Here is a 26,640-nt window from a genome sequence, read left to right on the forward strand (position 1 = left end):
TATCTTAATCTATTAGCTTTCATTCAGTACATAATAGTTACATTATATACTGTACGGCTCTAATGGAAGGATGTAGAGTGATTTTATGTCATGGCTGAGTTTCTCTTTCCTGTAACCTGTGAGCCATTCCTTTCATCTTTGCTGACAGAATAATAAATGATGCTTTTCCCTAAATAATGAATCTTGAACAACCTAACTTTACTTTTCACCTCATGTTGGTTAGGCTCATTTATTGTATAAGGAAGGCTGCTGCTGTTGGCATTAATTGATTCTGGAGGATGCTTTGGAGCAAAGTTTCACCTAATTTTCTTTGGCAGTCCCTTGACAAATCAGCCTGACCACAGCCTTGTTTCTTTAGAAAAGTTAAGAAAAGAGAAGGGGAACTTTAAACCCCTAGTGGATCAATATTTACTTTCTGGAAAGTCTTTTTCTTTTTAGTTCAGTGCAGTGTTCGATTAACTCTGCTCATTTGCTGCCACTGTGGTCGGTGCCAGAATACATTGCTTTACTGGCAAGAGTGGTGATCGTATAATAGGTCCAGATGCATTAAAAGCTGGAATAAAGTTATGATGGTTCAAACATTAACTAATGCGCCATCAATTTGATTCTGCATATAAAATCCACCACGGGCAACATTTTGAGTGACATTCCTACATGCAATATTCCCATCTCCACCGCCTCAGTGTTCTCCTGTATCAGGTTCATCAGTAATGCCCGGGTGTAACGGGGATTCTCTATTGTCATTGGGAACTAATTTCTTTTTGCTTCTTGTCTGCATGGCCCCGCACTGTCAGCAGAGCTCAGCCGGTTCATTTGTCACAATGTAGAGGTGCTGGCTAAACCCTTTGCTGTCATTTGTGTAATGTCTGCTGTTACGCAATTCGCCTCCCTCGGTTTGCCCCAGTAACCTTCTGGCAGTGGGCGACTAAGAGCAAAACACTGGCTGAAATGTGAGAGAGTTGGCTGTACAGTAAAGGAGAGTTGGCTGGTAAATGTAGGCCGCCATGAGCCAACAACAGCACCATTAGCTCTCTGGAGGTAATGATGGTTGTTCTCCTCTCTTAGAATCAGCCAATTAGAGTGATTACAGCTCTGATTGAGGAGTTTGGATATATATTCAGTTAGGTTTTCTCCAGAGTCTTGCATAGGATAAAGCGTTAGTATTCTGGTTAGAAATCATGGTATTTTATTTCATGTGCTCAGGGCAAAAATATTAGGACCACCAGCACTGACCAGGTTAAAAAAAGGTGAAATCTGTGACCCGTAGCTGCTTTAACTGATTAAACTTTGAAATTGATCCATGAAAAGGTCCTTTTCAAACCTTTTGAATTGCAGGATTGAAAGGTGAATGTGAGGTAAGTATTAAGGTTTTGGACCCAAAGTGCAGACATTCGGTTTCATATTGCTCACATCATGTTGATTGAGGTCCTTGGAGTGTAAGGATCAGACACAAACCTGCACAGATGCTCACTTATACCATGGTATTACGAGCAGATGAGGAGTAGGTTTGCATTTATGTTTAAATTATTCCTTTATGCCAAATCAAATACAAAAAGTTAAGTTGGTTAAATTTAATTTGACAAAAAGCTGCCAAGTAACTTATTTCACTTATCTGTCTGTGTGTCTGTCTGCAGGTCGCCATCGCTCAGTTCAGCGACGACGCACGGACAGAATTCCAGTTGAGTTCCCATGGCAACAAGGAAGCACTGTTGGAAGCTATTCAGAGCATCAGATACAAAGGAGGAAACACCAAGACAGGTCAGAGCCGTGTGTCAATGGATTCATGAAATCTTAGCTCATGCAATACAAAAGAACGGTATATTCAAATGTCAATTTAATACCTTTATTATAAAAGTTTCTTCAACCTGTTCGCCAGACAATGTTACATGATGGCTTAGGTCAATGATTAGCTATTGTCAGATAGAGTTAGCTCATTTGTCATTTAGTTGTTCATGTTCAATCACTCACCCTGTGGTGTAATGAAATGTATCTCACATGCCTCCACAGCAAATGAAGATCAAGAATTAAAGTGCAACAGAAAAGTAAATCAAATAATCTCATTATCATTATTATGTTTTATTGTATTTTATAAACTACTGGCAATTGTTCTCTGTGTTGGAATTCAACAGACCCTGGAATGGCGGCCATACATGTAGACAAAAAGATTTAAGAAAAAATTTGAGTAGTGGTCTTAAGTTTTTCCGCGGCTGTATATACTTTTTAAGTGTCCAGTTGTTTTGTGTACTACTTTCCAAACACATGTCTTTTTGGCTTAAACCTTATTTATAAAACACTTGCCATTTTGTATTAAATAAATAGTAAAGTTTTAGTAAAAACACATGTGATGGAGAAATTGTGAAAATACAGCTGGATAAATTAGCAAATATCTTTCTAATGTTTCCTTTTAAGGACCCTTTGTCATTGTTGGCTTGAGATCAAAAGTTCATTCATAACTTTGGAAGCAGCAGTTGTGAAAAATACTCCCACCACAAGCTCAAAAGCTGCATGTCTGGAGCGTTCTCTCGTTTGTCCAACATTTCATGACAACTGGACAAACTCCTGTTGAGAACGACTGTCTGATTTAACAGAAGCTCCTAGCCTTGATATGTCTTTACCGGTAATGCTGGTTGCTCAGAGGACTCTAACTGTCCTAAAGTCTCTGGCTTGTCTCGTTGTCCGTTCAGCGTAATTGTGTCCTTGAGCTTTGCTATCAGCCATTATATCCTCACTTATCTCTTCCTCCCGCTTCCTCCTCTTCTTTCCTTTGATCAAACTTTTCGGCACTCTTGCCAACCTCCTACAGTCCTGTCCTCCTTCACTTTACGGCTACTTAATTTCCCTTTTATAAATCTTCTGTTCTTTCTGCTCATAATTGTTACCTTCTTTTTTCTCTCAGTGGCCCTCCTTTTTTCTGTCCCCTATTTTTATCTTATGTTTACTCTTCTCCTTATTCCCCTTAAACGTGTGTGTGTGTGTGTGTGTGTGTGTGTGTGTGTGTGTGTGTGTGTGTGTGTGTGTGTGTGTGTGTGTGTGTGTGTGTACGTGTGTGTGTACATGTGTGTGTACATGTGTGTGTACATGTGGTCTACTGCAGAACAGAAAATAAACCATGAAATCTTAGGCTTCTTCCCAACTCAAAGAGAAAGAGGGGGCAGTCCTAGCTCAAAAGGTTAGGATAACGCTCACAGATTCACAATATCTCCCTTTTTTCCTTCTTATCGCCTCTTACCCACATGTGCACACATATACAAACACACTCCACTGCCTCAGTATATAATTAATCCTCTTTAGTACCTCACACATAATGCCTATTCTTTACGCTGTCCTTATTTTCTATTGAGACACCCACACCATTTTAATAACATAAGAGAGCTGTTACTTCTGCTCAGTTAAATTAATCTTTATTCATGCTTAAGGTTAGATTTTCCCATTCCTGTAAACGTTGATGCTGAAGCATACATTAGCCTACTTAATCCATCACACATATACAAAGATAGGCATATGTTCTGTACCCTAACCTCCTTACTTGCATCTTACTCCTCTGTTCCATTTTGAGAAAGATCAGCAGTCCTTTTTTGGCTTTTACAACTAAAGTTAAAACCCAAAAATATTTCCTTTTATTTCCTTCTCAAACCTCAACCTCTCCTTTGAGACCATCAGAGCCCCTCACTGGGTCTAATTCCCCCAAAACCCAAATAAAAACCTGCAGCTTTCTTTGCCTTTAACCTCGAGCCTCTTGAACATTTATCTGTGTGGATGACTGCTAGCCAACAAGAAACCCCAGAGCTTTAATTCCTTTTTAATGCTTTTACTGTAAATGACACGATTACCTTATATCCACTGGGTTAAGAAAACACTTAACAAAATGAATTTTAAAATGTATTCATTTCTAACATTTCAAACTTTATTTTGCATATTTAATCATGTTTATCCAACTTGAAATATGTAGTTTAAATGTACTATTTCAAGTGGCATCCTGCATCACATTTGCTCACTGTTTCACATTCGGGTGTTGCCCACTAACTCCACTCTCTATGTTGGCCACAGAGCTGCAAGAGCTCCCTGTTTTTAGACATAAGCCTCTTCAATACATCACATTATGTTAATGATGCTGCCTTAAGACGTTACAGTTGTTCCCCGCCGTCTGTACTCTCTCATAAGAGTGTGAGGGAAGAGCATGTTGAGGATTCAGGGTGTTAAACCCGATTTTATGGGGTTCGGCTTTTCACTGCGCATTTATTTAACAAGGTACTGGTAAGCTTCTGAGTGGCTTGGGGAATGACTGATTAAATGTAGCTTTAAAAGTCTTGATATATCTATATAAATACAAAAGTGTGTAGCCTACTGTATGTATAATACATATTTATAGATACATATACTCTAATGTATGTTTATATGTAAACACACTACTTTGTGTGTAAGTGCGAGTGTCTTTTCAGATAGATTTTTATGCTCAACTTGAGTCATTGTACTGATCCCAGACTCTGCTTTAATATATTTTCAGATTGAAGAATTTTGAAAAGTGTGTGCTTACGGACAAAAGTGAATAGTTCTCTGTGTGTTGAAATGATTGACTTTCAGTATGTTACTTGTAATCCTGTACAGATATATATTCACACATTAGACTGTTGAAGACACGATAAAGTTGTTCTTCTGCTGCAGTAATTCAATTGTTTGAGACCCTCACTCTATTTCCAAGCTTTATAAGCTCTTAATGAGTTCAGTAATAGATATATGAATGGCCAATAAATGAGTATCGCTGACTATAAAAGCCATTTAAAATCCATTGTTTATTTTAAATAATGCATTTGATTGTCCAAATGTATTTACTAGGAATGTAACTTTCTAAAGATTCAAGGGTTTTATAGCTCTTGCTTTTTACACTATTCCAGACATAGATGTATTACCACAATCTTCTCCTAGTCATACATATTTTACCTGCAGCCACAAAACAGCATGAGGAAAAGGTCTCCTACTTTACTTTATTGCACCTTTAACTCATTGTATGCTTGAACAGGAGAGACGCTTTCAATAATTTGTGCTTTCTCTTAAACTATAGACAGGAGGCTCAATCCAAACTGATTTGGAAAACTTCTCATGCAAGAAGCGATGCATTGCTGATTGATGATGGGCCTATAGATCCATTTACATGTTTCTGTTTTTCTTACTTTCGTACCTGCCCTTCCCCGTCTGACCTATTTCCCTCTCTTTTCCTTCTTTTCTATCTTGCCCTCATATTTGTCTTCCACTGCCCTGCCAGCCCCCCATGTATCTCTCCCTCCCTCCCTCTGCTCTCTGTGCTGTGTTTCACTTCATGGCTGGCTGGCTGCCGTAATTCCAGTCTCGCCCAGTGTGATCATAGGACAGTCTAGAAGCAGATGTATCACTGGCAGATATCTGACAACACAAAACTTTACAGGCCAAGCTCTCTTTCATTTGTCACCACTGACAGAAAGGTGGGAAAAAAATAGGAGCAGGCGATGTGGTCTGAGGGTTTTGGTTGGTTATAAATGGGGAGAGGGAGAAACCATACACACATAAATAATCAGACTCTTTCTGGTATTGTTTTAATAGGCAAGTTCCCCTACTTGGCACCCTCTCAGAAAGACTCTTAAACACAAGAGGAGAGAGAGCGTCAGAGGACACAGGGAGTTAAGAGGATTAATGACTGTGATTGTCCATTTAATTATGAAAAGGTCAGGAGGAGATGAGCAGATTAGTTATTTTTTTAGTAGAAGTGCAAGACATGATGGACTGTATGCTAAAATTGGCATTTAATTGAAATAACCTTCTGTGTGGGAAGACAATTGGGGATTATATTCAATGGTTTGCATAGAAAAATAGTATATTTGCACATACGTTGATGTTTATACTCAATATGTGTGAATGCTTTTTACAGCTTGGAATAGTTAAGAACCAGGAAGGACAGTTTTATACTAGTATTTGAAGTTACTATATCTTGTCATATGTTACTGTATATAAATATTAAAACAATTGACAATCTGTCCAGTTTTAAAGTCGATACAGTTGTAAAGTTCTGTTTTCAGGAGTAAAACTCACCAGAGAGAAGCAGATCAATAGAAATATAATAAAAAAGACAGTAAACTTGAGCCAATTGCTTTTGATTTATCCTTTAACCTTGCCAATAAAAACACTTCTTAGAATGTTTTCTTTTTCTCCAAACTTGAGTGTTCATTGAGGGTCTTGAAACACAATGAGGTATCATTAAGTTCACTGACAAGTATGCATTGAAACAGCCATGTCTGCTTCGTCATTGTGTTGTTGTTGAAACCTTTTAAAACTGTCTAGACAGATTTCATTGACTGATTAAGTCTATTAGAAAGTGACGTGCACACTGCAAAAGGTTCATCTAATTTTATCATTTTGACTTGTCCATCTTTGTCTCATCTTTTAGTGTTCAGGGGTAATAGGAACACATCAAACATGCTTTCTTGCATATTGGACATGCTGATAACAACTCCTCCTGAATGTGGTTTCAGGAGCTTTGAGGTCACTTACTGTCACGTTAAAATATTATGGGATGGAAATCTATCTTAATATGCCGTGGGAAGGATTAGGGTAATACCTACATACAATTTTTAGAAAAGGTCACCAGCAATAACAGCCATGCTTGAGGTGGAGAAGAGGATTTCTTCAGATTATTAATGAAGATACCTGTGCTTCCAATAAGTTTGGTTGGCCAAGAACTTATTCCTCTGTTCAAAATGTTGCACCAGATGGGTGTGGAGAGAGTCTAGGCACCACATAAAGGCCATACTAGTGGTTTTTCATTTTATTGCTGCTATGAACATAAATTATATCATTGCTTTACTGTTTTATGTTTTTATTGTGTTATTGCCTCAAGGCAGCTATTGGTTAACAATCATTTCACCACAACACAGCTTTTATTTTTTCTCAGTGTTGTAAAAGCTGTCAGAGACACTTATTTTAAGCAACAAAGTATTTGTAAGAAATGTTTATATACGTAAGATTTTGCAGGAAAAAGGCCCAGCTATTTGAGGGAGCTCTTAAATAATCAGAGCAGCAACAAGGATTCTGCTGAGAGAGATAATCCTCTTTTAATAAACATACATGAGCGTTAAATCAACAATATGACACAAGGAGGAGGCTCGGGTGGTGGAAGGAGCTGCGTCAGCAAGGAGTGCAGGCATGAATGTAACCAACCGAGCCTGCAGCGATAAGTGTCAGGTTTTAATTTCCTGATTCATACCTGCATGAATATGAGTGTATGTTATTACCCACACAGCTGTGACTTGGCCAAGGAATATATTGGAAACAGCTAATGCTAATCAGACAATACAGGTTTAGCTTCAGTGCTTTGCTAGAACTAACAGTATGCCTCATTGATGAGTGTAGCAAAAGCAGACATATTGTGTACTGTGATCGATTGTCTAATTTAAGTTTCTGAAGGTTCATGTTTTATAGAATTTAATGGGCCTGGGAAGTGGAAATTCATTTAAAGACTGTTAAAATATATATGGCAAACATATTTAAATAGTACTTTCATTATGACTACTTTTCTGATTGTAAAACCAAGATTTTTCCTTTCGTTGTCCAACAGGTCGGGCCATCAAACATGTGAAGGAGTCAATTTTCACCCCAGAGGCCGGAGCTAGAAGAGGTGTTCCTAAAGTCCTGGTTGTTCTCACTGATGGACGTTCACAAGATGATGTCAACAAAGTTTCTAAGGAGATGCAGATGGATGGTGAGTATTTTATGAACCAAACATACACAAAAGCATTGATCGAATGTCGATATACATGATGGGATTCCTTGATATTGATAAGGTAGGACTGATCCCTACCCCCCCTTTTAATCCCTTGGAAGCTTTGCATCTTTATTGTTGAAGGATATGACACACTTCCACCATAGTTTTGGGACCCATAACTCCAACAATATGTGTCATGACTTCTCTTAATCTTTTCTAATGACTTTAAACCTGTAATGAATTTTCTTGTTTAACTCCATTCTCAGGCTATATCATCTTTGCCATTGGCTTTGCGGACGCGGACTACGGAGAGCTGGTGAATATTGCCAGCAAGCCAAGCGATAGACATGTCTTCTTCGTGGATGATTTGGATGCCGTGAAGAAAATAGAAGAGCAGCTCATTACTTTTGTCTGTGAAGCTGCCACCGCCAGTGAGTAAACATACCTTGGGTTTTAAACACAGAGGGAGAGAGACCAGGAGAAAGAAGAAGAAAAGAAGACTCATTTATAATTTGTTATGGATGACCTAACTCTTTTTCTCTCTTTCAGCTTGTCCATCTGTGTTGATGAGTGGTAACACAATGGCAGGTAAAAAACTAAAAAACATACTGTACTACAGCTACACAGGAAAAACAAGTGTATCGTAAAAAAGCAAAATAAGATAATGACTCATAATGAGGCTGCACTCCATGGTTAGCAGTAATGATTGTAATTACAGTGATCACATTGAGAAAAAGGTAATGATGATTTGTCTCCTGAAGGTTTCCGAATGATGGAAAAGTTTGGCCTGGTAGAGAAGGAGTACAGCACCATACCTGGAGTTTCTCTGGAGTCGGGTTCATTCAACAGTTTCCCGTGTTACAGATTACACCGAGATGCACTGGTGTCGCAGCCCACCAAGTGAGTACTGAAAACACTGTAAACAGTACTTGGTAAATGTACTTCTGTTATCAAAAGCATTCATTAGATTGTATCCTAGAAATTCAGTTTGGGAAGTCAAATTGTGTATCATTGCTGTCTGTAAGAGTTGGATTTGCTGTGCTTGATCATGCCTCCATTTCTCTTGCATCCGTGTTTTGCAGTTGAACACACAGCAGATTTAATCTTCATATACCTCATAGATTAAACCTCTTAACCAAGGCTAACTGTAATCCCAAAGCAGCCAAGAAACCAATGACCAAATCACTTTTAACTTCACAAATATTACGCAGGCATGTATAAAAGTTATTGCAGACAGAGTTGGAGTTAACAGGTTCGTGTTTTTTTTTTTAAATACACATGCTTACAAATAAAAAAGGATTCAAAATCATACAATAATGTACTGATTAACCACAAATATAAAATAGAATAGCTGCATGTTAAGTTGTCAAGTTGTTATCATAGCTTTCAGCAGTAGCATTTGTTGAGTTAATACGGTGCATGCAAAAATGCAGATGAGAACAAAAGCTTTTTACTGCATTTGTTCTTGAGATTTATTTTTTATCTTTCCCTGCTGTTTGTTTGCTAAGTGACTCCCCCTTCCTGCCCTGGACATGGGGACTGGTGACTGTCAGCAGGACACAAACACCAGAGGACTTTAAATCATCAGCCCTCAGTACACACAGGCTGCTAGAAGTATTTAACAGTCCTGCCAATGAACATACCACAACTTAAGAGTTTTCCTTTATCTTTGTTTGGAAGATATTTTAGGATACAAGGGTTCAAGTCCCACTCATAACACTTGGGCTGTGTTATACTTGCTAGTAAAGGCTCCCAATGCTAACAACCACAAATAGTTATCTTGAAAATTGTAGAATTCAAGCCTGTCTTAAAATATTAAATCCAGACTGTTTTTCCATATGCAGCAGCTAGACTCCAAATTAATCATTTATCCGAGGAGTTGTGTTTGTGTGCCCTGACCAGAGCAACACAGAAGCCTCTCACAGAATAAATTGAGGCCATGATTGATGGTCTGCTTTTCATATATGCAAATGCATTATAAATCGTATTGTATATCTCTTTGAATTTAATTTAATTTTCATTGCTCACACAGGACACTTTTAGAAACCCATTATTGCGTCGAGTCTGATTAGACCATGCCCAATCGGTAAATGTCATTAAAATGATTCAGGTGTTATAGGTCATGTCTTCATGTTTCATTAAGATGTTGCCTTGTGCATTTTTAATACGTTTCAAATTTCAGATTTAGACCATGACCACAAATTATTAAGAAGATTCACAGCATTAGGAGACGCTGGAAAAAATGTCCTCAGATACTTGCAGGCACAGGTTTAAGGTTTAAACATTGACTTGCCCTATACTACAGGGAAATCAATGGGAGCTTCAATGGCTTCAAAAGTTCTTTCTCCGAAGTCTTTCCTTTTCTCATGATTTCATTTCGGAGCTTTTTTCTTGGTTTTCAACTAGCTCCAACTTTAGCTTTTTAGTCTGTGATTTTTCATTCTGTGAAGTGCCATTGAAGTTAAAGCTGAGATCATTTGAAACCAAAGTGCTCGAAGGTAGCTGCACAAAGAAAAAAAACCTCCGCTCTGAGATCAAAAAGACATTGGCACAGGAAGACAGTTTCAGGCAGCCAAAAACACTCTGAAAGCATTCACACAAGCTGAAAAGAGACAGAAGCACTTTGAAAATGACAACTTGTGGATACATTCCTTCAGGGCACAAGCTAAGCTCACTATCTACCTGTACGTGTGTGTTTGTTTACTTGTGCACCAGGTACCTTCACCCAGAAGGTTTACCCTCTGATTACACCATATCTCTGATGCTCCGCCTACTTCCTGAGACCCCGCAGGAGCCCTTTGCATTGTGGGAAATCCTCAACAAGGAAAACGAGCCATTAGTGGGAATAATCGTTGACAGTAAGTTTGAATCACTGGAGTTGCTTATCTTTATTTTGCATCATAAACATCGTAGTTGTGTCCTGAAGCTCCTGCTGTCCAATTACCTCCAAATGATCTCTAAAAGTGCTTAATGCCGCAGATTTTAGAAGTGCTGCTGGAGAGAAATCACTCAGTTTTGATTAAGGTCAAAAAGATCATCTACCTTCAAAAAGCAATGTTCTCATCTAACGTTTGTATCCTCTGTTTGTTGATGGCCTCCCTTATTTACCCTGTCTTGAATGGGACACACCATTAGTCTGTAAAATAAGCATGACCTCAGACCTAGAGGTGCTGATCCTTGTGTGATTTGGAGTTTGTAACTGGACCTCTGGAAGTCTATTAAAAACAGACTCCAATCTGGACAGGGTCGTTAAACTGGGTGTCAGGATTTCTTGCGAACCAATGTGTATTATCTAGATGACGGGGCGGGGATGTATGAGAGGGGGTCTATCGATCTCTGTTTCAGTGCAATAGACAGTGGTGCACCTACACATGCACCTTCTAAACACAAAAAACAGGCTGTCCTTGGTTCCCAGAACATCCCTGTTCAAAAACAATGCATGTTAATGTTACATTTCAATCCAGCAGTAAACGTTTAGCTCATTAGTTAAAAGAGGCATCCCATCTAGTTGGTCCAACACACCATTCAGCTGATTAACAAGCTCTGATCTGTATTTGGCACCTACTTAAAATTGCACTTTTGTCATATAAAGCCATTTGTCATATTCCCTTAGGGATGGTAAAGGTTTCATTCATTCATCCATCACAGAGCCGTTATAGAGCCAATACTTTTAAAGCCATAGCCGATGGGATTCTGGTGTTATGAGATTGACCATGGTGCAGTTTCTATCCGACTGTGATAAGCTACGTTACAGTGCACTGAACTCACAACAGGCGTCAACCTTTTAGAGGTATTTTGGACATGGACTTGAAAAAGACCCAGGGCAGACCCCTGAGCTGCCGCAGAGATTATATTACCAGCTGGAATGGATGATCTTGGGATCCCGGAGAAATGCTGTAGGTGATTTGCTTTCCCTGTTGACCCTGAAATACACAAGCAGCAAGAGAAATGGACACACGAAATAGTAATTTGGGTATATTGTATATTTGGTTGCTCATAAGAATCCTGAATTTGTGGAGAAATGTTCATGGGCTGACATTGAAGAGTAAAGCACAGAAACAGGTTATTGAATAACATATTACACTAAATAACAAAACCTCACTGCAGTGCTCTGGTCCAGAGGTTTGATTTAACCTTACAGTATTTTAACAAAATAAATGTAACACCATTGTAAATTCATTTTGTGCCATATCTATGGATTGCTGTGGAATGGTTTAATGGCAAAATAAATCAGAATTTTTATAGAATTCAGACACGTGGCACAGCAGCACAAATACTAATATTGGTCTTTCCTAACAGTGTCCAACATATACAGCAGAGTTCAGTTTTGTAACAAACCAGATATTTATTTGAGTCTTATAGGAGGGTGATAGTGAGTACAAGGCAAGCCTCTGCTTGATGTGAACATCAACCTCTTCTATCTCGCTCACCACCTCTCTGTGTGCAAACCCCCCCCTTCCCACACAGACTCTGAAAAGACGTTGACGTTCTTCAACTACGACTACAAAGGAGACTTCCAGACCGTCACCTTTGAAGGAACTGAGATTCAAAAAATATTCCATGGCAGTTTCCACAAGGTATTCTTTTAATATATGTGTGGTAAAAAAATGACTTGAATGATGAAATGGAATAATGTTTTAATTTCATTTATTGAAATGCAGTTTTTATGAAAGAAATTGTCATGTAATTTATTCTCAAAAGTGTAATGCCCCTAACACAGTGAGTGCCAGTTTGCACACATATCAGGATTTTGTCTCGCATTACAGGAAAAACTGTACACTATTTAGATGATACTGGTAGTTTTTATGACAAATGCTGAGCTGGAAGCTTTCTGACAATCTGCCGAGGAAGAGAAGATCAAATGTATTGTGGTGTTTTTGAAGGGGTGGTTTTCCAGTGGCTTTCGGACTGGACTGTTTTTTCTCTTGACCCGACAACACCACTATGTCATCCCACGTGTATGTGCGTGCATGCGTGCGTTTGTATTGGTGTGTGTGTGCATGCGTGCACGTAATGAGAGCTCTACTCCCTCTTCTATCTCTCCCTCCTACTCTTCACTCCTTTTCTAAACTAGTGGAGTGTACTGAGTGGGAGTGAAACTGCACATTTTAATGACCCTTTGAGACCCCTCTGTGGAAGTTCAGGATGAAGTTATGGAGGGCATTATTCATTATTTGGACATGTGTTTATTCAAAAAACTAAGTTCACTTGATACATTCACGGTAAAGACCAGGTTTTGATTGCCTAAGAAGTAGTGCATTTACAGACACGCTGTGCAGACATCATTAAAGAAGGCAACAATCTGTGGCAGGTGTGGTTTACATGATTGTGTGGTTAATACTTGCTTCCCTGCTCACCCCCGAATTGACTACCAAAGAAGATATAAGTTTGTCCTCTCAACTGATTATCTGACAAAGACATTTCACATTTGTCTCAATCACTGGGCTTATATCTGAATATATTTATGGAAATGATGTAGTTTCAAATTAGGCAGACTGAATGGAAATGGCAACATTTTTAAAGTCAATTTTCTGCTCACTTGAGACGAAAAAGTGTTTTGTGAAAAAATAAATAGGGATGCAAATGCCTCAACTGAATAAATAATGACATTGTTTTGGCCTCAACAGGCCCAGTGAATGACAAATTCACTTTAGAAAAAACCTTGGCATGGAACATTGGACAAACAAATACAACAACTTGCCAAATATCATGGCCAACACATTCTTTGAATCAGCAACACTACCGAGAATGTGTTTGCACTTTGACATGGCTTATTAAACTGGACATTTGAATGTATTTTTGTTGTTACATTTGGAAAGTTTCTAACTTTTGCTTAACAAATAGATAGAAAATGTAATTGAAAGTTAAAATTAGGCACGTTTTTTTGCCCTAAGCTGCTGTTGTGTACATATATTGATCCCGATGGATTTGTGCTAAAGATAACCAGCCCTCTAACTCTCACTTCTCTAAATGTCAGGGAGTAGCTGTCCATCATTTTTTGTGTGTCTTTTTCTCTTCTGTATTGTATTCTGTCTCTCTGTTGGAGAACATGACAATGTTGAGAGACGGGACTGATGCAGGAGACTGTCTGACCTGAGGAAGTGTTCGCCTACACTTAGACATGAGTACAAGTGAATAAGAGGAGTGTCCACGTGCGTGTGCATGTTTGTTTGTCAGTTATAAAGGGATTAACATATCAAGACACCTTGTGTGAAAGCAGGAATACCCAGCAGGATCTGTCACCGCCTGGCAAACACACACTGACATACACTGAGAGAAACACAGAAGCAGGTGAAGGAGGGAGGGCAGAGGAAGGGATAGATATGACAGTGAGCTGGAGACATAAAGACGAATACAGAATGGAAAGTATAGGAACACAGGCAGGTAGACAAAGAAAGGAGAAGTGAAAGTTATCTTCAGTGCAAATCACAGATTGCCCACAGCTATTAATACAAGTGTTTTAACGCCCTGCATGTATGTCCAAAATGATTAAATGCCCCCCATTATCATTTCTAAAGAGCACTTAAAGCTGTCCTTCGGTGCTGTAAAAATGTACGCTCAGGACATATGCAACAGTGCTTCTCGTGCTTTCTAGCTCACAGTAAGTCATATTATTTCTCAGTGTGAAATTCAAAATTCACAGCTAGTTAATTCCCCCATAAATGATTATTATGAATCTGTTTCCATAAATGTTGGTTGCTTCTTGGAAAGGATAAGAAGTGTTAATGGAGAAAGCAGCTTTTAGAAATGAATGAGTTATATATGTTGGACTGACAGATTTGGGTTGACTCAAACTGTGTTTGTTTGTAAAAGCAAAAAATGAGACGGTGTTATGTGGCTGACAAAATCATAACGTGGTTGGATCTGTTTTCATGACGATTAACAGCTTAATGACGAACCCAGATAGATGCACACGCTGCAGAGGGGAATGTAAATCGTTTGTCTTCAGTAGTTTGGAAAATTGTCACGATGTTTACTAAAGAAGGTTTCAAAAGTGTCGGGAGATATTTTGTTTGTTGATGTGGACGTGTGGGTTTATCTATCTGTCTGCTGGTAGTCTCTAATAACATAGTTATTTTGAGATAGTTGCAGGCCACATTTTGGCCTTTGTCATGAATCAAATCCGAACATCCATAGAGATGTTTGGTCTCAGTTTGAACTGGAGTGTCTCACATTATTTTCATACTCTATTGGCTACAATCATGTTATAAGGTTCTGCACTATGAGAGCATTTTTCTAGTTTCTATTGTGATTTTTGTCTTAAAAAAACGTGACAGTTTCCAAGTTTAAACACCATCAAATGCTTCCAGCTGTGATGAGACATCTGTTTATATATCTACCATTTCCCCTCATATAACAATACATCTGTGGGGTGATCATTTCTAGCACGTGCAGAAGAAGCTACATTTGGTTAAAAGTTACAAGAGCAGTTTATGGATAAATAGTTAAAAGGTTTTCTCCATCTTATTGAAAGCAGCATTTAAAGATTGATTGCTTGCAAATATTGCTGACTACAGAGGTAAGGAAATGAGGAAACACTCATGTTGTACGCACACAGGCAGAAAGGTTGCTTGCGTTCCTGCATGCTCAAACATACATCACATGAATCAGAAAATAAAAGCTTTATGATCACATACAGAAAGCACACTGCATGCGCACACACACACACACACACACACACACACACACACACACACACACACACACACACACACACACACACACACACACACACACACACACACACACACACACACACACACACACACACTTTCAAGCATGCATAAGCGAGCATGTACACTTTTAAGTGCAGGTCAGAGAAAGCTGAGTCAGCAGAAATACTGATAGCCTCATCTACTCCAACCTACATTATCTCACACAGCATGTTTAAAAACTGTCATAACAGTGTGTGTGTGTGTGTGTGTGTGTGTGTGTGTGTGTGTGTGTGTGTGTGTGTGTGTGTGTGTGTGTGTGTGTGTGTGGTGGTGTGTGTTCATTTGCGCGTTTTAACTTTCCAGTTCCATCACTATGTCAGAGGCACTTCTTCCTTTTGTGTTTAGAAACTAGGTAGAGTTGAGATAAAGTAAATAAGCAGTTTTTTTTATATATCACTTACCTTTACAATTTTCATGTGGGTTGATTAATTTCTTCTTCTAAACAAATAAACCGAAAAATAACACCAAAGCTAAAGTTAAGTGGATAGAAAACTACCATTCATTTTGTGAAATTAAGAAGTCATATGACAAAGAGAATGTATTAATTTGTTTAGAAAATACAAATTAAAAGGTTATTTGTCTGACAGTCACAAATAAATGAGGCTTTACATTAAAGATGGATACTGTTGATGTGTAAGGCAGCACTAGCATTAGGAAATATACAAGGCTGTGTATTTCTGAGAGGTTGATTCATCTTGTGCTGGCAGAAGTTTTAGCTTTGGATACTGGAGTTTCCAGCCAGCTGCCAGGAGCAACATAGGGAAGAAAAACACTATGATGCTCATACTTTTTACATTTTTGCCTCATTTTTGTGGTTTGGCCTTTTTCTTTTGGTCACATTTGACATAACTGAAAGTCAGACACACACAGCTGAAAAAAGTTAACTTTGTTTCTAAGTTTATCCATGTCGAAATTAAAATATTGTGTGAATATAGCTGACTTGAGAAGTGAAAACATAAATATTGTAAACACAGGCACTCACCTAAAAATAATATTGATGTACAAAGACGTCTTTGTTTGCTTTAGTCTCGGAAGAAAAACAACAACAAGGCATCTTTATTACATGAGAAAAGGCTTCAAACTCACTGGTACTCACCGCAATGTTGCAGAAACCCATTCTAAGTTAAAATGTTATGATACACTAACGTACCAACTGATGTTATGACCGTGATCATGAGTGATTACTTTAACTTTCACTGTACATGTCGGTTGTTTAAGTATAATTAAGTATGCTAACCTGTCGCTGTATAACCTGCCTAAAAAAAAAAAAAAAACATATGCGTCCAGCAGTGGCTCAGTAAGTAGGGGCTTGGACTGGGAATCGTAGGGTCGCCGGTTCAAGTCCCCGAACAGACTTGAAAAAATATGGAAGGTGGACTGCTACTTGGAGAGGTCCCAGTTCACCTCCCTGCTGTGGTGCCCTTGAGCAAGGCACCGGACCCCTCCAATCCCCCCCCCCCCCATTGCTGCACAATAGCTGCCCACTGCTCCTAATACTAGGATGGGTTAAATGCAGAGGACCAATTTCACTGTGTGTGCTCTGCTGTGTGCATGTATGTGACAAATAAAGAGGGCTTCATCCTCCGATTCTATCTATTCTAAAAAAAAAAAAACATATGCTTCAGAAAACTGATTCTTTTTTCTCTCTCTGCTGCTTGCCAAGTTTTTGAGGGTTTCATAAAGCAAAGAAATGGTTAAAAAACCTCAATTTTCAAAAATAAACTTCCTCCAGACTGAAAATAAGCCTGAATCACTGCTAAATTAAATGGAGCCATTTACTGCTAGCCACCCTGACAAAGGGTGTCACACACACAAACACACACACACCACACACACACACACACACACACACACACACACACACACACACACACACACACACACACACACACACACCACACACACACACACACACACACACACACACACACACACACACACACACACACACACACACACACACACACACACACACACACAAAGAATATGGGGCTGCTAGTAGTCGAGTTTATTTATCATTAACCATGTGAACTGTCGAATTTCACAGTTCATGGCACTGGCAGCGGTGTCCTCTAAGGAGGCAGTTTGAACTCACAGCCACTCTTAGTGGACTGGACAGTTTGTGTGCTCAGTTGCTTTTATCCTCTGTTATAAATATCCTAACAAGCATAAGGAAACCTTTTGTCATTGCGATTAAGTGAAGAGGTGTTTCTGGCTGACCACAGGTGCAAGACCTGAGAAAAATGCTGCACTTCAAATGGTTTTACAACCCTGTTCCATGGACTATATCTAATAGGTTCTTGTTTAGTTTTATATTTATGACAATCATGATGGGTAAAGACAAATGTTATGCATCTTTTTCCTCTCTCTTGCATACAGCTCCATGTCACAATCAGCAAGACGTCTGTGAAGGTGGTGTTGGATTGCTCAGTGGTCGGGGAACAACCAGTCAGTGCTGCTGGAAACATTACCACGGATGGAGTGGAAATCCTTGGAAGGCTAGTTCGGTCCAGAGGCAGCCGGGACAACTCTGCTCCAGTCAGTATGATTTTCTGGATTATTGTTAAGTGCACCCTAAATAAAGGGTGATGGTATATCTCTATGTTCATGGTCTTTGAAATGTTATTGGTCTCCTCTATTAAGAAAGTGGAAGAACATTATTAGGGCTGTAGATGATGGAAGGGTCGGCGTACTCAAGTAATGTTCAAGCTAGATCTGAATTTATTTAATAATCTGCTTTCAAATATTAAAATAAATGCATGTTTTTTTATCCTTCCTCCCACCGTAGGTCTCCATATATTGTAAAACACATTTTTTAAGTCTCCCTTGTGCATAGTTTGCAACAATTCTGCAGTAAAGCAACCATTAATATCCCAAAACATTTTAGTGAGACACGAAGGAGTTCATTGAATTTTTTGCAAACTCTACAAAGTACTTTACATACACTTTGTTAGCTGTGCTATACCCATTAAGTACCACAGCCACTAAAAAACTGTTGGCATACGAAGTCAGAGGAGAAGGTGAGGTCTGCTTCTGGGAATACTGAGCGCTGCTATTAAATTTACACTTCTTACCTGCTCCAAAGAAAATTATCAGCTGGAGAAATGCTGCATGAAGTAGTTTTTATGTAGGAAAATAAAGAAAAAATGACATTTTCTTCACTTAGCACCAGATTGTCCTGTAATTGTTATGGATTTAAAGATATTTTGTGTCTGTCAAGTTTGGAAAGGTCTTTGCAGAAGGTAATTTGTTAGAAAATGAAAACAAAATGCTAGCTATACTAGGCGCTAATTTATTCTCTTTTACCATCTGTACTTTCAGTTGTCCAGAAGTGAAGTTTTCATTTGAATAACTACTTTGTTTTAGGCTCCACAGAAGTGCCTGTGGGTGTTTAGGTGATGAATTTATTTAGAGGATTACAAAAATGACTACATCAGCATATATAAATAGTGAAATGTTCTCAAGATTTACAACCAGCCTAGCAATTCTGTGAATCTGGGTTAAAACCCCAGAATGATCACAGCAAGTCTATATTTTTCAGGTCTCAATGTTGGTTCAGTTTGACTGACACTTCCCAGCTAAGAGTCTAAGACCCCCTGTGGTGCTGTAATAGAAGAACTAAAGACACAAGGATTACACTGTTTCACACAGGGCAGGAATTATAAACATTTGACTCAAATGTACCTTTGTGGTCTGAGATTTCTCAAAAAATAAAGAAGAGTTGAGGTAACAGAGTCCATTGGATGCTGTTCAACTTCTTGACTTCTGCACCTTTCTTTACTAATGCAGGCCATGTGAATATGTAACCTGACCGAAATAGGTGCAATTTTTCCAAACAGAAGCCTGCACTTAAAAAAATTATAATAATGATTACAATAAAGGCAAAGAGTTACTGCCCGTGTTTTAACTAGTAGAAATAATCTGATCTCATTCTGTGTTTGTGTTTTCCTACGTAAAACAGTTCCAGATTAAGTTTTGTCTGTGATATATATCTGTTTCAAATGAGAACAGTTTTCTATGTCAGTGGTTTTTTCACTTTAAACCAGAGATCATGACTTCATTTATAGCCTGCTTTAGTTTAAGACCAGTGGAGCCTCCCACACATTTGTGTTACTTGTTGAGGATATCAACCAGATGTCACATACACTATCTCCCAGTTCTGTTCAGCTGCTTATTAGTGACAAACTGTATCTGTTCTCATTTCTTAACCCCACAGAAATACCAAATGACCATGAATATATTCCATGTGCAATGTTGCCTCTTTACTTCTTGAAATGTTTAAGCTGATAATATTGTAATTACATTATTACTGGGAGTTGCTGTGTGTGTTTGTGTGTGTGTGTGTGTGTGTGTGTGTGTGTGTGTGTGTGTGTGTGTGTGTGTGTGTGTGTGTGTGTGTGTGTGTGTGTGTGTGATTGTGTAATTGTGTGATTGTGTGTGTGTGATTGTGATTGTACCCAAACTTGTGTGTGTGTTGACAGTTCCAGCTCCAGATGTTTGACATCATCTGCAGCACATCCTGGGCCAGCAGAGATAAGTGTTGTGAGCTGCCAGCATTGGTAAGAAATGTAACATATAATCTCTCTTACACATATCTTACTAACTTTAATACATGCCTTTACCAGGCTCCCGCTCTGAGTGTCCAGTAGTTTGAGGCTCTAAATATTACAGGCTTAAATAATTAGAGTGATAATTGTGGTTAAAATCAAACTGAATGATGATTACACCAGAATGATAAAACCAGAATGACTTGGACTCTGTATGAATTGCTATTAACACTGACAGAGACATGCTGCCAGTAATATTTCCAGTTCTCAGGTGCGTAATTTCATTTATGTAAAAGTAATATACAATTCAGAGGCCTGCCTGTGTACGAGCCGCAATTATCAATGACCACCCCGGGCATAACACAGGCAATGAGTAAACTATTTAGTTAGGTACACCTCTGACGATTAGAAAAGCTTTGATTCAATATTGTGGTCATTAGCTGTAGTGTTTAATTAATTTATTTTTATTAAAAATATAATTAATAAAGAAGATTTTCACAATTAGTATAACAAAGGTAATCAGGCGTAATGATAGGATAATGGCTTACAGTTTTAAAAACTAAGACCTACGTGGACATCTCAGTCCATGCTAGTCATGGAGACTTCCCTCGAAGAGCCTGGCCCCGTCATCTGAAGTTTAGTCCAGAAAGGGGTCCCAGATGTGAATAAACTGTCATTGTCCTTGAGCCATAAGTGAATTCCTTTCCAAGAATAAGTTCCAAAACATTTCAAATCCAATGCAAAACCATAAAGTCTGAAAACCACAGAAGAGGAACACATCTCCTTACTCAAAACAAGCACCTTCAGCAGCTTCAGTTCATTTTGCTCATGGTATTCCAAGGATGCAGCAAATACATTTTTATTAAATATAATGTACGTTTCTTTACGCACCTTGACTGAGAAGTCAGTAATAAGTAAAGAGGGCATTCATAAAACACAGTGAAAATATGAACCTTAAGTTCTCTTACAGTTATTGCAGTATTTTGAAAGCAACGATTTGAAAAGAAATAGCAAGGAGTTATGTGTAACCTGTGAATAACCCTGAATTAAAGTTCCTTGACTTAAAGTTTCGTTTGAAAGAAGTAATTTATCAGAATTCAAAAGGATGAAGTAAACATTGATTTTTCTTCTTTTTTTTGTAGCACAAATAGAAAGAGCTCAAACAGTGCTGACAGACCTGAGAGAAGCATGTTTTACCATAGCTCTGTTTTTTTCTGGCAAGCTCAAGGTGTTTTAAATGATTCAGCTCACTTCTCACATGCAGAGACCAAGTGCACCTCACACCTGATGTATTTCTGTGTGTTTTCAGAGAGTTGAGGAGCAGTGCCCTTCCTTTCCTCATGCCTGTACCTGCTCTCAGGACAGCAAAGGACCTCCAGGACCTTCAGGACCCCCTGTAAGACATCTCTTATTCATTCATATTGATAAGGCCCAGGTGATATTTTTCTTTTATGTGTCTCTGTCTTTCCACAGGCCGGTGGAACTTTTTATAAATGTCTCCCTCTTTATCTCTGCATTTGTTTTTCTGCTCTTTTTTCTTTCTTCTGTTATTTATAAACATAAATACCTGGAAGATTAATACATCAGGTATTCATTTGTATCATCTCTAGACTTTCATTATACATGTTATAATTATTCCTGAAGGGTCTGTTTTGTAAATATGAGACAATGCTGGTCAATTTCCGAGGCAAACGGCAACACTGACAGCTAAGTTGAACTTTTCCTGTTTTGTAATTAAGAATTTATTGTGAAGGAAAGAAACAGTATAATCCAGCTCAGTTCAATTATTATTTCTCTAAGCGACTAACATGGTGCCAATTTAAACAAACAGATTACAGAAAAACTAATTATCTAAACATAGGAAACGTGTCATCACAAACAGACACATTAAATCAAATCATCAGCATGAATGTAGTCGTATTTATATCCACACACATTTAGTTCATTTACAGCCTTTGACTTCTGTGTGTATTCTCTGTTTTTCCAAGGTTGTCTTTCTTTCTATCTACCACTCTGCATTTTCCATCCTTTCTGTCTTCTTTCCTTCTCAATCTCTTTTGTTCTCAAGTTCTCTCTTGTCTCTGTTTCCATGTACTGAGGGCTGAGCGCTGTCTGGATCAACACCATTATAGTTTGAGAAAGTAATTTAATGCTGATTCCATTTATCACGGCCGATTACATCCCCCCATATTGTCTTGCCTGTCCGAGGAGCCAGATCCACTTTACTCCTCTGTAGGATTACGTCCACAGGCCACAGCCTTTCTTTCTACTTTCTTTGTCTTTGTTTTGCCTCTGATCTTGTTATTGTTTTAATTTTTCTTTCTTATGCCAGAAACATATTAAAAGAGAGAAAAAATATCAGCTTAGCCATGAAAATAGTATTTAAAGAGAAAGCTGAGGTTTATTTAAAGTCGTTGTTTTAAAATGAAATCTCATGCTTTTATCTTTTTGCTTGATATCAGGGGCAACAATATTTAGGACTTTAAAAAGTGAATACTCTGTTTTCCTTTTATAGTTTTGCACGCATTGACTTATGTTAACTCCACCTTTTTTCCTGCTTTCCCTTTGTCTATCATTCTCTCTCCAAACCCGATCAATACTGTAAAGCTTTCAACTCTCTGTCGTCCTTCTGTTGATTCTTTTCTTATTTTTTTATCACCTCCTCTTCATCCACACGCCCGAGGCTATTTTCTCATTGTCTTTATTTATTATACCTCTATACCTCTTTCATTGTGGCCATGTCTGCCTCTGTCTTTCTCTCTTGCAGGCTTTGAAAAGGCTTCGTAAATCACAGGGTAACTGCAGCATACAGGCATAGATGAATGGTTTAATGGTGAAATCATGGCACGTTTGTGCTAAAACCACTTGCTATAGTAAGAGAAGTTTTAGGGAAGGGTTGATATAAGTACAATTCCCATGTTAACAGCTTATAATGGTTGCTAACACAATCCATCTATTGATGCCCTCTGGGGAACACAAGCTTCCTACAGATAAGAAAATGTTCAAAATCTGAACAGACTGTGAAAAGAGAGACTTTCAATATAAACATTTGTTGTTGTGCTGCTGAGACTTTGCTCCCTCTGATAAACCAAGGAGTGTCGAGAAAGACAAATAAAACCTGGAGTTATCGGGATACCTGATGTGGTGTCTAAACACACAAAATGCTGCCATGTAAAGACAACTGGAAGGAAAACGAGCTGGGGAACAAATAATCATTAAAAGAAGGTTAAGCTGCCATCTGATCATAGAGATTATTGAACCTCCTAACTTTGTGTAAAAGAGGACCTATTATGCTTTTGGGGGTTTTCCCTTTCCTATAGTTTGTTTTTCTTTATGTAAATGGTCTTTGGGTAAAGTCCCAAAGTTCCCTACAGAGGGAGTGTCTCTCCCACAAACTCCACCCCCCTTCCTGAAACGCCTCAATTGGACTCCTTTGTAAACTTTCATATAATGATATCACTATGTAACAAGTGTGCTTCTACTGGCTAGCACTCCAACACATTGTAAATTATTTGTTTAGGGGGCGGGACATTTCCAAAATATCTCTAAGCAGTTGACCAATCACGACAGAGCCGGCCAGCTAACCAATCAGAACAGACTGAGATCTGGTTTCAGACAGAGGTTTAAAAGAGGTGCTGCAGCACAGGCAGTACGAGAAAAATAAAGCTCATTTTGAATCATGTAAACACGTATCAGTAGAAGCTAAAATATGAACCTGAACATTTGCATAATTTGTCCTCTCTAAATATTCTCTTGTCTACAGGGTCTACATAGAAAAACTGTATTAAAGCAATTTGATCACGACTACAGCTGAAGTCTGATAGACTATTAAAAGTGTCACATCGTCTTTTCCTCCCTAAGAGTAATTTATGTGCGCGTGTTAACAGCCAAATGCATGTTTTTAAATTCAATTTGATAAATCTTTGAGCCATGTTTGAAATAATATTGATTGCCTCAACTGAATTGTATTCTGTGCCGCCTGACTTGGCACAGACTCTACTCAATACTGAACATCACTCAGCAATCAACCTGACATTAAGGAAAACACGACCGCCTGCCATCTCCGTTTGTTAAGATTGAATTGTGGCCATGCTTTTGTTTAAAACACGTAAATTTGCCTTTGGCATCAAATTGCTCAGTTAAATTATAATAGCGGTGTACCTTTTTTCTATTACCATTAAAGGCCAATAAAAAATCCAAACACAATTATTTGTATTGCTGCTGTTGAAAGGTAATTTCAGTTTCTCTGCAGCTTTGCCCGACCTCTGAAAAGTCACAGGCTCACATTGTTTGGAAAAATCAATTAAAACCTGCAGAGACAAATCTCCACATTGACACAGACAAATAATAATTTTAAATAACACTTCCTGCATGAATTTACAATCGCACACATGTTGCATTTGTAGGTCCATTTATTGCTCAAAATCAATTGTGTCAATTGCTGCCAAAAGAATATTTAAAGGAAAGGATTTACCTTCTACAAGCCTAACTTTTTTCATGTTTAATTTGCATGCTATAGAGTTATTGGTTACTGCAATCCTACCTCTCTGTCGCAATAGCTATTCATTACCAATCCACTTGTTGTTGATTGATGCTGACAGGGGATAATGGATAAGCAAACCTTCAGTCTTCAGACTTGGGTCACCAGTTTGGTGGATTTTAACTTTTCATAGATATAAGAAAGATACCAATGAAATTAATTTGTTATTATCTAATAGGATGATGTATCTGGTATACAAATTGGTAATCAAAACAGATGATGATCATTTACACTTTACCACACCTTCTAAAGTATTCATGTAAATGTAAACATCCCTCCTGTCCCATGTGACTTAATACTGTAGGAACTACCTAGTCACCGCCTTGTTCCCAGAGGATCCCTATATAGGCAAACACAGGAAAAGGATGTATCTCAAATGATCCAATGATCTGCAGATGTGCGTAGTTTGTCCCTGGGTGAACCTTGTGGTGAGAGGAGTCAGCCCGAGGTTTTCAGATACAGATGCAGCTTGATGAAGTGCAGCTCACTGAGGGGTTTACAGCACACATCAGCGTTGGCGTCTATCCATCAAATAGAAGATTCAGTCATGTCAAAGAACTGCAGGGTTCTATTTGTATTATATAATTCAGGGAGAGATATTTTTTCAGTGCAGTGTGTCTTTGCCATGTTTCTAGGCGCACAACTCGTAAACACTGACCATGTGAAATTTTAACAGTGTGTGTTTGCTGTGTGTTTCAGGGCGGTCCTGGCATAAGGGGAGCCAGAGGAGACCGAGGAGAGTCAGGAGTGACGGTTAGTAAAATGCACTGAACGCTAGCACTACCAAATGTTCATATTAACCTCCTTGCTTTCTCAAATGTATGTAAATCTATATTAAAATGCAAAAATCTTCTTCTCCAGATTCATGACTTTGTTTTTGAATAGGCTAATTAATCGGTTGATTTTTATGCTCCAGTAATTACAGCTACCGTTAATTCTTCTACCAAAGATTGAGCACATACCAAGTCTGAAAAAGTGTCTTTAAATATGGTGAAGAACAAACAGCCAAACAAAAACGGACTGGCTGCTACAGGAGAGCCACTTGATTTTCCCGTTTAAAGTTTATTCAGATAGAAGCAACAAATACCTCGCCCCAATTCACAATGAAAATAAATGGGAGCCCACACAACTTGCCACGTCCTATTGTTTAATGTACATCTTACTCATAACCTAAACTCACTGAGCTACACCTCTAACTCCCAGGACAGATCAGCCCACATCCTGATTAGGCGATAAAAGGAAAGAAGTTAGTGGTGAGTAAGCGATGCCCCCCCCACTCACAATCAAAGAGCCTTTTCAACAGCAGCCCACTCCATCCTCCAGACTGGATGTGAAGCACCCTTGGGCTTGATGAAGTGGTCAATTTTGGACAAGCCTAAATAGTTTTTCCAGGCCACCTCATCTTTCTTTTGGCCTTAGACTTGAGGCAGGCTGTTATCGCCACGGTTACTATCCAGTTCCTGCTAGTCCTTGCTTGGACTATTAATGTAATACTTACTTTATTGTTTGCATCTGCTACAATTTTGCTATGGGAATCTGTTCCAAGCTTTGACAAACCCTCCAGCTGTGACAATCAGTGTAATGTTTTTGGATGTTTTGCCCAATACCAATAGCCAGTTCCCATATATGTAATTTAATCTTATAAAATATGTTTTGAACAATTTCTTTTTTTGAAAGAAGCAGCTGGGGATCTTCCATTATACTGCTCAGACACGCAGGGCTGTCAATCAACACAATACACTTGTTTATTTCAACCATATGTCACACTTTGACTTAAATGATGGTGTGTAAAGTGCACAATATGAAGTGGCCCACCCAGAACTCAAGCACATCCCAAAGAAACAAAAGACAGGAACGAATTCCTCCAATGTCTTTTCTTTTTTAATAGAGGCCGTATGTGTTATTTTTGATGGCTGTAATAGTGTTAGTTCTGGAGTGAGATGTGGTTTTCTGTCCTGCTGGCATACACTCTTCAGTGCAGAGCTACATGTTAATAATTGGCTGCCAGATCACACTTGTCTTAGCTCAATAGTCATTGTTGTATGAGATCAGCTCCTCCATGAACTCATCCTCATTCATTCATGATCCACCTCCAATCAATGAGGGTAC

At 38.6% G+C, this 26,640-nt stretch overlaps 1 protein-coding gene across 1 annotated transcript in view; it reads left to right on the forward strand.

Annotated features, from left to right (window-relative positions):
* col14a1a (collagen, type XIV, alpha 1a) overlaps positions 1-26,640 on the forward strand; it is a 106,291-nt gene that overhangs the window by 57,102 nt on the left and 22,549 nt on the right. Inside the window, exons 26-36 of the mRNA XM_063880370.1 lie at positions 1,635-1,758; positions 7,583-7,726; positions 7,996-8,160; positions 8,279-8,317; positions 8,491-8,629; positions 10,445-10,587; positions 12,197-12,306; positions 17,824-17,982; positions 19,926-20,003; positions 21,301-21,387; positions 25,231-25,284. Coding sequence (XP_063736440.1) covers positions 1,635-1,758; positions 7,583-7,726; positions 7,996-8,160; positions 8,279-8,317; positions 8,491-8,629; positions 10,445-10,587; positions 12,197-12,306; positions 17,824-17,982; positions 19,926-20,003; positions 21,301-21,387; positions 25,231-25,284 — 1,242 coding nt within the window. The remainder of the gene's footprint in view (positions 1-1,634; positions 1,759-7,582; positions 7,727-7,995; positions 8,161-8,278; positions 8,318-8,490; positions 8,630-10,444; positions 10,588-12,196; positions 12,307-17,823; positions 17,983-19,925; positions 20,004-21,300; positions 21,388-25,230; positions 25,285-26,640) is intronic.

The sequence above is a fragment of the Eleginops maclovinus genome, chromosome 3 (assembly GCF_036324505.1).
Source record: "Eleginops maclovinus isolate JMC-PN-2008 ecotype Puerto Natales chromosome 3, JC_Emac_rtc_rv5, whole genome shotgun sequence".
In the NCBI taxonomy this organism is placed as follows: Eukaryota; Metazoa; Chordata; class Actinopteri; order Perciformes; family Eleginopidae; genus Eleginops; species Eleginops maclovinus.